The 12,292-nt window shown below is 52.5% G+C and overlaps 1 protein-coding gene and 1 pseudogene across 1 annotated transcript; both read right to left on the bottom strand.

Moving 5' to 3' along the window:
• Positions 1 to 1,653: 1,653 nt before the first annotated feature.
• Positions 1,654 to 2,175, bottom strand: LOC125526889 (probable calcium-binding protein CML28). The gene has a single exon (XM_048691497.1). The coding sequence runs from the start codon at positions 2,173 to 2,175 to the stop codon at positions 1,654 to 1,656; it is 522 nt and encodes a 173-aa protein (XP_048547454.1).
• A 4,593-nt stretch (positions 2,176 to 6,768) lies between these two features.
• Positions 6,769 to 11,686, bottom strand: LOC125526888 (annotated as a pseudogene).
• Positions 11,687 to 12,292: the final 606 nt, after the last annotated feature.

Genomic DNA, 12,292 nt, shown 5'->3' with positions numbered 1-12,292 from the left:
CCATATGGAAAACTTTAGCTCAATGCACCGACAACACGCGGCATACGCCACGCGAGCATGGCTAGCTAGTCACCAACAAACAGTTAACATCAATGAACTTCAAGAAAAAACAATTAACATCAACACTATGAGATGAGCTGGTATTTCCATCTACAAATTTATGACGTATAACCGAAAAAGGCTCTCACCCCGCTTTTATATATAAAGCAACGACCATACAACCCAGTGCTTACAACTTGACATCACACAAAACACACCCAAGGCAAGATACAATGGTGCAAATTTGCAAAAAAAAAAAAAGATACAATGGTGCAAGACACGGCTACGTCGCCCAAACCACACACAAAGAGATGAAGCTGCGCCCAACGAGGACTCTAAGATGGCGCCTCCAAGAAGATTACGACACCGGAGTGTTGCCGACGCCCGATCCAAAGGATCAAACTATTCACGCCAAAACCACCGGAAGGAAGCCACAACGATGCCGTCAAAAAGTATACAACGCCAACGGACGCCATCACCGTCGGCCTGGCCAAGGCCAGACATGGAATGACCCAGGCAATAAAACCCCGCCTCCGAAAAGTGGTGCGACCAATCACGAGGACACCCGCCGCACCATCCTCATTGAACATCGAGCACCGGTCACCATGCCCCTCTCACGACCATGATAACCAGCCCACACCTGTGCCGTGGTGTCGCCCACGAGCACTGCACCTCCCACCACCAGGCCCGCCACCCTAGCATCCGAGATCCCAACACCACCCCAGTTGAGACGCGCAGCTACGCCGGCGAAAGTGATGAGCGGAAGATCCCTCCTGTCCCACCCTTGGGAAGCCACCATGATGGATGGTGATGGGGAGTGGACCGAGGGCCGAACTAGGCCGCTTGCAAATGAGCCGACGCTTGGCTAGGTGCCAGTCGTTGCCGTAGCCAAACATGCTGATCTACCGTGGATCAACCACGCCGTACGAAGGACACCGCACCCAGGGGACAGAGCCACACCGTGCCGCTGCCATCCACGACAGGAGCAGCAGCCACATCGGGCCACTACCCAACCCACGTCGCCCTCCAAGATCCATGCGTCGGATCTGTCTAGCACGCACCACACGTCGCCCATATCTGGAGAGCCGGGCACCTGCCACCGCAGGTCACAGCACCATGCACTCGCCCGCGAGCAGCCTACCACGACACCGTCGCGACAACCAGCACCGCCGCCTGTCAGCGCTTAGCGCCGCGCCCTGAGCCATGGTTGCGTCCATCTCGTCGTCCGCGATGTAGATCCCTAGGTTGGGGGAGAAGGCTCCCTGCCGCCGAGAGGAGGAAGGAGGGGGTCCAGGCCCAGTGGCGGCGCGTTGCCTCCCCTGCTGCCTACATGATCGTCAAAGGAGTGGATAGGGGGAATACTTGCTTCTTCACCCTAGCGTTTTCCATGATAAATACCATTTACAACGTATAATGAATCCAATCCAGCCAAAAAAATGAAAACATGGACGAAGGCAGCCTCACCCGTCTTTTTAAAAGAGAGGAATTGGTCGTTTCATACTCATGTATTTGTATTTATGTATACAATCCACATTGAATCATTGGCATGTTAAAGTCAATTAATTATCTACAACTACCAATAGTACCACAATGAACCATTCCCATGCAATAAAGTCAATCCTCACGATTGGCCGCGCCACCGCGCATCATCTGGCTGAACTCCTTGAAGTCGACGCGGCCGTCGCCATTGGCGTCGACCTTGTTGATCATTTGGCGGCATTCCTCAACGGTGCGACCCTGCTTGAGGCCGAGGCTTGCCAGCACGGACCGCAGCTCTTCAATGGTGATGTAGCCGTCACCGTTCTGGTCGAAGACACTGAACGCCTCCCTCATCTCCTCCTCCTCATCGCCCATGTTGCCACCGTTAGGCCCATCGCCTTCATCGAGGATGGAGCGATATAGTAGGCCGAACTCCTCGACGTCGATGCAGCCATCACCGTTGGTATCAATCTTGGCCATGGTTGCGTCCATCTCGTCGTCCGCGATGTAGATCCCTAGGTTCTTGAGCAACTCACCTAGCTCCTTCTTGGTGATCTGGCCGTCACCGTTCTTGTCGAACATCTGGAAGACCTTCCTTAGCTCCGACTCATCCACCCTGCTGCTCATGATTTTAGCTCTTGGCCGTTCTATTTGCATTATATGTCGTGCAATCGAATGCTCATGGGGTTAATGTTGGAAACGACATTGGCGAAGTAGTCGGTGATTGGTTTTGTTTTCGAGGAGAATAGGCTGTGTGGTGTGGAGGGAATAGCGGTGCCTCTTTGCCAAGAGAAGAGAGATGGAATTAAGGTGTGGCTTAGTTCTTTTTTTGGCCATACTAGCTATTCTGGACATTCAATGCACACCTTTTTGTCTATTTCTTATCTCTTTTGTCTAAAAAAAGACAAGGTTTAGTCTCTTACCTCAAAACTAGTTGAATGCCCGTGCCTTGCCACAAAATATAGAAATAGAGATATTAATCAAAGCATAGTGAAAAAACTCAAAGTATCATTATAATTTACAATGTGTATGATGATTGTGTTGCGACAAATATTGCCTTAAACTTACCAAATAAGCAAAACCCAAGTGACTTGTACAGTTGTACTTAAATTTCAAGTGCACATATATACATACTAGAAGAACGCCCGTGCGTTGTAACGGGGCCACATTAACTTTAAAAGTTCAATATCAATTATGTTTACTAGTCATCAACCCGTGCCCCAGCACGGGCTAGCTAATGTTTACTATTTATGACTTATGAAACTGAAGAAGTAAAGTTTCAGGGAAGAATAATAATGTTATAAACATGTAATTTTCTTCAATGATACCAGGAAAATAGGATTACAATTGTTTGATGAAGTTGTGATTAGATGGTTTGCATGAATTTTTCCCTTTTGGTCATCCCATTTCTCATAATTTTCAAATAAGTTATTTATTTGACATGAATATGAAGGCAGTATTGCTGGTCCACATAGTTGCAAATGTGAAGTTCGTTTTATATACATTTTCCTCTAACGATCTAAAATTTTAAAATTATATAATTTCTGGGAATCTATGTTTACTTGTAACAGATTGTGAGGTGCGTTGAAAATACACAATTTACAAAATATATGGGAATCTTATATTTCTTTATGCTTCTTCATGAAATATCATTTTATTATCCACAAATCTGTTGAATATGTTTTTTCGTGATTCCTGCAAAGGCATATTATTATGTCAAGATGAGAGGGCAATCATTTGCTTTCATGTTTTGGTCGCCGAGAACAAATTTATGCACGTTGTCCTACATGTAATACATGCAATTCCCGAAACCATAAAAAACACATTTGCCTATATTAAAAATGAATAGTTACCCTAACTTTATTTCTACCAATGCTGGAGTGGAATGACACTAAATTAAATGTATGATTTTTCTCTTTGTTAATTATCTTTTATTTCCATAAATGCTGGATAGATGCCTTGAATTTATTATTTATGCCCTTAGTTAATCATCAGTTTATTATAGAAATAATATATTGAACTGGGGATCTCTAAATATTTTTTTGTAAGACGTATATTTTAGTCACTGGACTCCTAAGTGTACAAATATCTCATTGCTTTTTTAGTCACTGGCTGTAAATATGAAAATATGAGAACATTGTCACGCATCATCCATACAGATAGCTCATTGTTTTTCCTTCTTTGTACGTATACGAAATTCTGGATTTAATGTTGTTCTGTGTTCTTAACAATGAGTTGTTCCATGCACATACATATATGTATGAACAATTGTGCAAAATAGCTAATTAAATAGAACTATTACCCAAGACTACAACGTCATTACCTGGGTTGCCTGCAGAAATTAATAATCAAATATTACTATGCGTCTATGCGCTACTCCAGTCTAGACTCTAGACTACATGATACAATTATTAGTTACCATTGTTGCTTGCATGGCTGAGGCTGTATACTGTAACATGAAAAGCTGTCATCAAGGCACTTGTACGTTGTCATTGATCCACCACTGATTCAAATATCTTTTGCTGAAGATAATCTCACCGTGCAACCATGAGGACTATTATTAATACTCAGCCAATCATGTGAAAAGAAAGAGAGAGAATGTGATGTCTTTCCCCAGTATAGTATGATGATTTGTGGGCAGCGTTGCCTCTTGTCCAGCTTTTTAAATTCAGTACATATAGAAGGCATGGATTTGAGAGATAAAGAATCTAATAGCACATATGCCTCTAAATATAGTTATTTCTAAAATGAGATTGATCGTTGGACTTCCAATCAATGTAATTCATAGGATCCACAAATAAGGATTTCAGTAAATGTTTTCATTCTCTTTGACTGATCACAAACATATTTCTGTGTATCTGCATGAAGCCAATTCCTCTAATCCGTTGGGAACTATTAGAAAAGCATGTGTGCAGACCAAGAAAACATCAAACAAAGAACAAACATTATTATTTCATATTTTTATCCTGCCTACCTGGTCTACTCTCTATTGATCTGCATCACGCAATGTATCTAGTTTCCCTTGGGTAGTCAGATGAGGAAACGTCTATTAAAACGCAGACAACCAAAGCAAGAGAAAGCCAACCTGTACTACAGCTGATAGCCAAGCAAGACTTGCAGGATCTTGACAGCAGGGATTGATCGAGGAGTTGGGTGATCTCATGCCCATGCTACCAAGGGAACCCAACCAAACGTCGTCATCGTCGGAAAGATGCTCGTACAGACCACCCCTGCAGGTTCTCCTCCCCTCCCTCCAATATACAATCTGGTGAACAGAAGTGCTGCAAGATAGACATGGAAAAAGGTCAATTTCTTGATCAGACATTATAGATCCACTCAAATTGGATTTAGAGTGTTATACACATCTTCAGCCCATGCATCAGCCATCTTAAATTGAAAAACTTAGAATATAGATACGATTTAAGGTTGGACGGGAGGGGATGGATTGATTGAGTCATATTCTTGTTGATGGATGCAGTACGGATGGTCGAAGATGACATTAAAATACGGGATGGAGAGATAGAGGATGGTAGAACTGCTCACATGGATCCCAGCCACCGGCGCACCTCCCACATGGCAAGCCCATCTGCAGCATCAGCTGGGTCGGCCGCCACCAGCTTTCTTGGATGAGACTTCGATCGTGCTTTTATTGGACGCAAGAAAAGAGGAGGAGCTACCATGGATTTTGGTTGTGGAAAAAGTCCTGGCAGCAGCGCATCAGGTTGAATCTATACCTGAACGGAGAGGAACCTGGTGATGGTCTTGTTTTAGTAAAAACGTGGTGATGGTCCTGTTCCTTGTGAGATATGGACTCCTATAACATTGTTTTTTTGTGAGATCTCAACTCCTATGACGTAGTTAGTTTAGGAGAATAAAGATTGGTTTTTTTATAACATGGATGCACAAAAGGAGTACTTAGGTAAGTAAAAGTTTATCAACCAATAACCACCAGTAATTATTCCACTTAAATAAATAAATGGTATACTTCAACCAATCAGAAAATTAGTGCAACAAAAAGGAGAGAAGTTATAAAATCAATCTATGTGGAAGATAAAAGATACACGGTAGTCATCTCCACAGATAGAACTGATACTTAGGAAAACAAATTGACTCCATGAAGAAGAAAAAGAAGAAGACACCTCACGCTGCTGTTGCAGATGTTGTCGAACTGCATGGAACACTCACAACAGAGGACATGGTCCTTGGATTTCCCACTAATAGAACTCAGGTCTGTTTCCACAAAAAATAGTTAGAAAGCTAAAGTATGATGGAAAAAATTGTGTGTGTCAAAAATATAGTTGCCCAGATGAAATATCAGTTAATTAGTATTACTCATGAAGAGGCCTACAAATTATCGCGAGCAAATTTCGTACGGCTGCAAAATTGTCCCCAACAGATTCCAGTCCCTCTAGTAACATGGAACATTAAATTAAATAACAACAGTCTGTATATGTAATAAAACACATGTAGATAGAAGACCGAACCGTGAGATGGATTTGGGAGAACAATTAGTTGGGTTTGAGAAGTCAGAAGCAATGTTGTGTATCACCTACAATGTTTCGAATAGTTGTGCCATCTGTACATAGTAGCTCCTTTTCTTGGTGGCCTCATGAATGCCTGACAACAGCTGCTTCCTGATTTGTTTGAAATTGTCCTTAGTAGAGTCCTCCACCTCCTAGATCTGACTCATCTACTAAATACTAATCCAAAAATACATCCTTCTCCACTTCATTGCAGTTTGGTCTGACTCATCTACTAATCCAAAAATACCTCCTTCTCCACGTCATTGCAGTTTGGCCGTGGCATGGCAGCTAAAAGGTTAAAAGGTTAGGGTAGTAGAGATTCAAAGATCATGGAGGAAGGGGATGTGGAAGAAGCTAGTTGGATCTTTTAGAGGACTGCTATGGAAGACAGCAGATTAGACAGCAGGAGAAGTAGCTAGGAGCGCTAGGGTTTGTTGCTGGTAGGACTAGGGTTCCTACCGGCTCTACTGCGTAGGTTGTAGGGGCAAGGAGGGAGTGGACGCGGCGAGGAACGGGCGCGCCGGCGGCAGGGCGCCGTCGCGGCTAGGGTTGAGGGCGGCGGCGGCTTGGCTGCGGCGGCTAGGGTTTCCGGCTCCTCTAGGAGCCGGGCAACAAAAGATAATAATACTCTTTATTGCTTGATCTCAAAACGATGTCTTACATGAGTATTTATAACTTTAGCCTAAGATAACTTGCCTAAGATAACTTGTGGGCCAAGCCCCTAATACTAATGCTCGGTGGGCATCTTCCTAGTATAGACCAAGCCGGTCATAACATCTCTCCCCGCCTGCGCAAACAGCTCGTCCTCGAGCTGAAAGTCTGGATAGTGTTGACGGAAATCCTCACGCTGCTCCCAAGTAGCCTCCTCCTCCGGAAGGCCCGCCCACTGAATTAGGACGAACCAGACGCCACGACGGAGCTGGGCCTGCAACACCTTTGCTGGCTCTGGAAGAATGCGACCATCGACGGTTGGAGGAAGCGCCGGAGGAGCCGCCGGTGGCTCGCCACGGAAAGGCTTGAGCAGCCCCACATGGAACACGTCGTGGATGCGGGCGCGGGCTGGAAGCTGAAGACGATAGACCACCTTCCCAATGCGCTCCACGACAGGGAAGGGCCCGGCGTAGCGAGGGACAAGCTTGCGCTTCGCGCGCGGGTCCAGTGACTGCTTAGAGCGGTGGAGAAGACGCAGCCACACCCAGTCACCCACCGCGAACTCCGCCTCACGATGATGATCGTCGTAGTAGTGCTTGGCCGTCTGCTGGGCCTGAAGGAGATGCTGACGGACCTCAGCCAGCATCTCATCACGGGTGCGGATAAGGTCACCCGCAACCGCCGTCCGAGCCGTCTCCGGGTCGACCGGAAGTATAGGCGGGGGTGGTCGACCATAGACCACCTCAAATGGCGTCGCGCGCAGGGCGGAGTGATAAGAAGTGTTGTAGCAGTACTCCGCCCAAGAGAGCCTGTCCACCCAAGCGCGAGGCCGATCACCTGTCACACAACGCAAATACATGGCAATGACCTTATTAACCACCTCAGACTGACCGTCCGTCTGAGGATGGAACGCCGTACTCAGGCGGAGCTGGACACCCGCCATCCGGAAGAGGTCGCGCCAGACATGGCCCGTGAAGACTGGGTCCCGATCACTGGCGATCGAAGTCGGGAACCCGTGTAGACAGACGATGTCATCGAAGAAGGCCCGGGCCACGGACGCCGCCGTGTACGGATGGCCGAGCGCGATGAAGTGGGCGTACGTAGAGAAGCGATCGACCACCGTGAGGATGACCGACTTGCCCCCCACCTTGGGAAGGCCCTCGATGAAGTCCATGGAGATATCCGCCCAAACTTGAGACGGCACCTCCAAGGGCTGAAGGAGCCCCACCGGCCTCAGGGTCTCTGTCTTGTTGCGCTGGCAAGTCTGACAAGACCGAACCCAGTCGCGGACCAGGGCACGATCGCCAGGGATGTAGAAGTCGGCGCGAAGTCGATGGAGGGTTTTCTGCACACCCTCATGGCCCGCCGAGTGGGCGAGCTGCAACACCTGGTGACGGAGATCATCATGCGCCGGAACAAAGATCCGGCGCCCATGGAGGAGCAGTCCGTCAGAGAAGTGCCAGGGCTCCTCCAAGTCGCCGGCCGCGAGCTGCTGCTGAAGAAGTGCGGCGTCATCTGCCGTCGCAGTGGCGCGTCGAATGTCGGCGAAGAGACCGAACGATGGCCTGGAGCGGATGCATAGGGCCGTCCCGGCGGACGCGTCGGCGGGTGGCGCGAGGTCGGAATCGCGACGGAACATCGCGTCGGCCACGGTGTTAAGACGGCCCGGCCGATACTCGACGGGGAAGTCAAAGCCGAAGAGCTTGCTGATCCACTGGTGCTGCGGCACGGTCGACAGCCGTTGGTCCAGCAAGAACTTCAGGCTGTAGTGGTCCGTGCAAATGTGGAAGGACCGTCCCCACAAGTACGGCCGCCAATGACGAACGGCCTGCACAAGGCCAATGAGCTCCCGCTCGTATGCTGCCAGCCTGAGATGGCGAGGAGCGAAAGGCCGGCTGAAGAAAGCGAGGGGTCCATCGCCCTGATGAAGCACGGCGCCGAAACCAGCGCCCGAGGCGTCACAGTCCACCACGAACGGGCGGTCGAAGTCGGGCATCTGGAGGACGGGGCCTGTCGTGAGGGCCCCCTTGAGGGCCTCGAACGCCATCGTCGCCTCGTCGTCCCAAGCGAAAGCGTCGGGCGGAGCAACCGCGTGAGGGGCGCGGCGATGAGCCCGAACTCCCGGATAAATTTCCGGTAGTAGCCGGCGAGGCCGAGGAACCCGCGGCGAGCGAGGTGTCGGCCATGCGGAGACGGCCGCCACCTTGTCGGCGTCCATAGCCACCCCGTCGGCAGAGATGACATTGCCGAGGTAGGCGACGGTAGGTGTCCCGAACGAGCACTTCGAGCGCTTAAGGTGGAGGTGGTGCGCCCGAAGCTCGTTGAAGACGATGCCGACGTGCTGGAGGTGCTCAGCCCAGGTGGCGCTGTAGATAAGAATGTCATTAAAGAAAACAAGCACAAACCGCCGTAAGTAGGGCCGGAGGACGTCGTTCATCAGGGCCTGGAAAGTCGCTGGGGCGTTGGCGAGGCCGAAGGGCATCACCAAGAACTCGAAGTGGCCATGGTGGGTGCGAAACGCCGTCTTGGCGATGTCGTCTGGATGCATACGCACCTGATGATAGCCTGACCGGAGATCGAGCTTGGTGAAGAAGCGCGCCCCATGGAGCTCATCCAAGAGCTCGTCGACCACCGGTATGGGGAATTTGTCCTTGAGTGTGAGCGCGTTCAGGGCATGGTAGTCGATGCAGAAACGCCAAGTGTCGTCCGACTTGCGGACGAGCAGCACCGGGGCGGTGAAGGGTGACGTGGAGATCCGGATGATGCCCGCGGCAAGCATCAGGGCACACTGGCGCTCCAACTCATCCTTCTGCAGCTGAGGGTAGCGGTAGGGCCGAACCGCCACAGGAGGGGTACCCGGCATGAGGTGGATATGATGGTCGTACACCCGGGTGGGCGGAAGACCCCGTGGCTCGTCGAAGAGGTCGCTGTGCTGCTGCAGACGGGAATCTAGCAGGGGTTGCTCGGCCTCCGAGGATGCGGCGACCAGCTGGAGATGGGGCACGGCTGGCGCAGCGCCCCCAAGGCCGTCCCACCGGACGCGGTGGCCCAGCCGCCAGAACGTCATCGTGAGCACATCGAAGTCCCATAGGATGGGACCGAGGGTCCGTAGAAAATCCACCCCGAGAATGAAGTCGAAGTAGCCGAGGTCGATCCTTGCACATGTAATGGAGAAGTGTTCGCCACCAATGGAGATGGGAACGTCACGGGCAAGCCCATGACACCGGAGGCGATCGCCGTTCGCCACCGTGATCCACAGGCGCTCCCCGCCCGTCGTCGGAAGGGCTAGCCGACGCATGGTTGCCTCGGGCAAGAAGTTATGGCTGGAGCCAGTATCCAGCAGGGCCACCAGCCGCTCGCCATGGATCGTCACCGGCAGCAGCATGGTCCACTCGCCACGGATGCCAGCGAGGGCGTGGAGGGAGACGACGCACGCCGTCGCCGTGGGATCCGCGGGCGTGTCCGCGGCCGCCTCAGGTGATGGTGTCGCGTCGGTCGAGTCGTCCGCCTCGGTGTAGTCGACCGTCTCCAAGTAAAAGAGGCGGGGGCAGACATGGGTCGGCGTGTAGGGCTCATCGCAGTTGAAGCAGAGTCCCTAACGGCGACGCTCCTGCTGCTCGGCCGGTGACAACCGGCGAAAAGTCCGTGTGGTGGCCGGGGGCGTGGTCGTCGCGGCTAGAGGAGGCCGGCCCGGGGCTGGAGGAGTCGGCGCTGGTCGACTGGGCTGGCGGCCGCCCCGTCCAAGCTATTGCTGCAGTGCCTGGGCCCGCTGCTCGAAAGCTCGGGCGTAGTACATGGCCGTCTGGAGGTCGGGGGGATCCCGGAGCTCGACGTCCACGCGAATATGGTCCGGCAGACCGCCCACAAATAACTCGGCACGCTGAATCCCGGAGATGCTCGGCGCGTGGCACGCCAGGGCCTGGAAGCGGTCGGCATAGTCCTGAACCGTGGAGGTGAACTGTAAACGGCCGAGGGCCGCCAGGCGGCTCCCGCGGATAGGAGGCCCGAACCGGAGAAGACAGAGCTCCCGGAAGCGCTCCCATGGTGGCATGCCGCCCTCGTCCTGCTCGAGGGCGTAGTACCAGGTCTGCGCCGCGCCGCGGAGATGATAGGACGCGAGCCAGGTAGGATCCGACGCGAGAGTTCGTGCCCGCGAAAGAACTGCTCGCACTGGTTGAGCCAATTGAGAGGATCCTCCGTGCCCTCATAGGTGGCGAAGTCCAGTTTGGCGAAGCGAGGGGGTGTCAGACCGCCGTGCCCGGGGGTGGCTGCAGTCGGCAGCAGCGAGTGTGTCGGGTCGGGGATCTCCGGGGCGTAGGTCGCCGAGCCGGAGGGACGGTCAAACCGGAGGGAGGGCGTCGGTTGCTCCGGCGCCGTGGTATACACCGAGGCTGGCAATGAGCCGGCCGCCCACGCGGGAATTGGCAATGGCGATGGCGGAAACTGCACCTGGTGCAGGGGCCGACCCGTGGGCTGGGCGCGGGTGGTGATGTAGTCGACGGTGGCGGCGCCTGGAGAAGCTGCGGCGCCGCAGCCAGCGTCGAGGTAGCCGGCGGGGGCGCCTGGAGAAGCTGCTGGGAGGGGTCCCCCAGCGGTACGGTGGCGGCCGGCCACGCGGGCCAAGGGTTCCCCGTGGTTGGGTAGTGCTGCAGCAGCAACGGCGGCGGGGGCGGCCCTCCATAGGGTGACTGGAAGGCCGGGGCGGCCCACGGAAGCGGCGGCGGCCCGTAGGCGGTGGTGGCGGCGCTCGGCGGTGGGGGCTGGGTCCCGGCAAGGTAGAGGCTGATGCCTTTGACCGCCTGGACGAGCTCCCGAAGGGTTCCCGAGACCTCCTCGGGCGAGAGGATGGGGGGCGGCTCTGCCGCGGTGGCGGTCGACGCTGTCGTGGTGGCCGTCCCGGATGTGAGCGCCGGCATGGACGCGGACGGGGTGGGCGGCAGCGTAGGTGAGGCGGTGGTGTTTGGCAGCGGCGGCGGTGATGGAGGAAGCGACATGATCGAGCTGGTGTCTCTGAATACCAAATTGGTAGGACTAGGGTTTCTACCGGCTCTACTGCGTAGGTTGTAGGGGCAAGGAGGGAGTGGACGCGGCGAGGAACGGGCGCGCCGGCGGCAGGGTGCCGTCGCGGCTAGGGTTGAGGGCGGCGGCGGCTTGGCTGCGGCGGCTAGGGTTTCCGGCTCCTCTAGGAGCCGGGCAACAAAAGATAATAATAGTCTTTATTGCTTGATCTCAAAACGATGTTTTACATGAGTATTTATAACTTTAGCCTAAGATAACTTTTCTAAGATAACTTGCCTAATATAACTTGTGGGCCAAGCCCCTAATACTAATGCCCGGTGGGCCTCTTCCTAATATAGACCAAGCCGGTCATAACAGTTGCCTTGGTGGGGTTAACTTCTTGGGATTCAGATTGCACGGGAGGAGAACTTTTTTTCGGGGAGATGGACGGGAGGAGAACTGGATTAGGAGAAGCAGCGCTAGGGCTCGGTGCGTTGGTTGTTTTTTTAGGATGTACGTGGGAGGGTTGGATCAGCGGTGGAAGGAGATTGCTAGCGATGGATTCTTTTTTTTTTGCTGTATTTCTTTTTTGAACTGTTTTT

This window comes from Triticum urartu, unplaced genomic scaffold (genome assembly GCF_003073215.2).
Source record: "Triticum urartu cultivar G1812 unplaced genomic scaffold, Tu2.1 TuUngrouped_contig_2188, whole genome shotgun sequence".
Lineage (NCBI taxonomy): Eukaryota > Viridiplantae > Streptophyta > Magnoliopsida > Poales > Poaceae > Triticum > Triticum urartu.
The sequence above is the reverse complement of the archived record's forward strand: the minus strand, read 5'-3'. Positions and strand labels throughout refer to the sequence as shown.

Bases quoted from the DNA above. Each gene is read 5' to 3' on its own strand.
- LOC125526889 (XM_048691497.1), bottom strand. From the start codon at position 2,175: ATGCAAATAGAACGGCCAAGAGCTAAAATCATGAGCAGCAGGGTGGAT.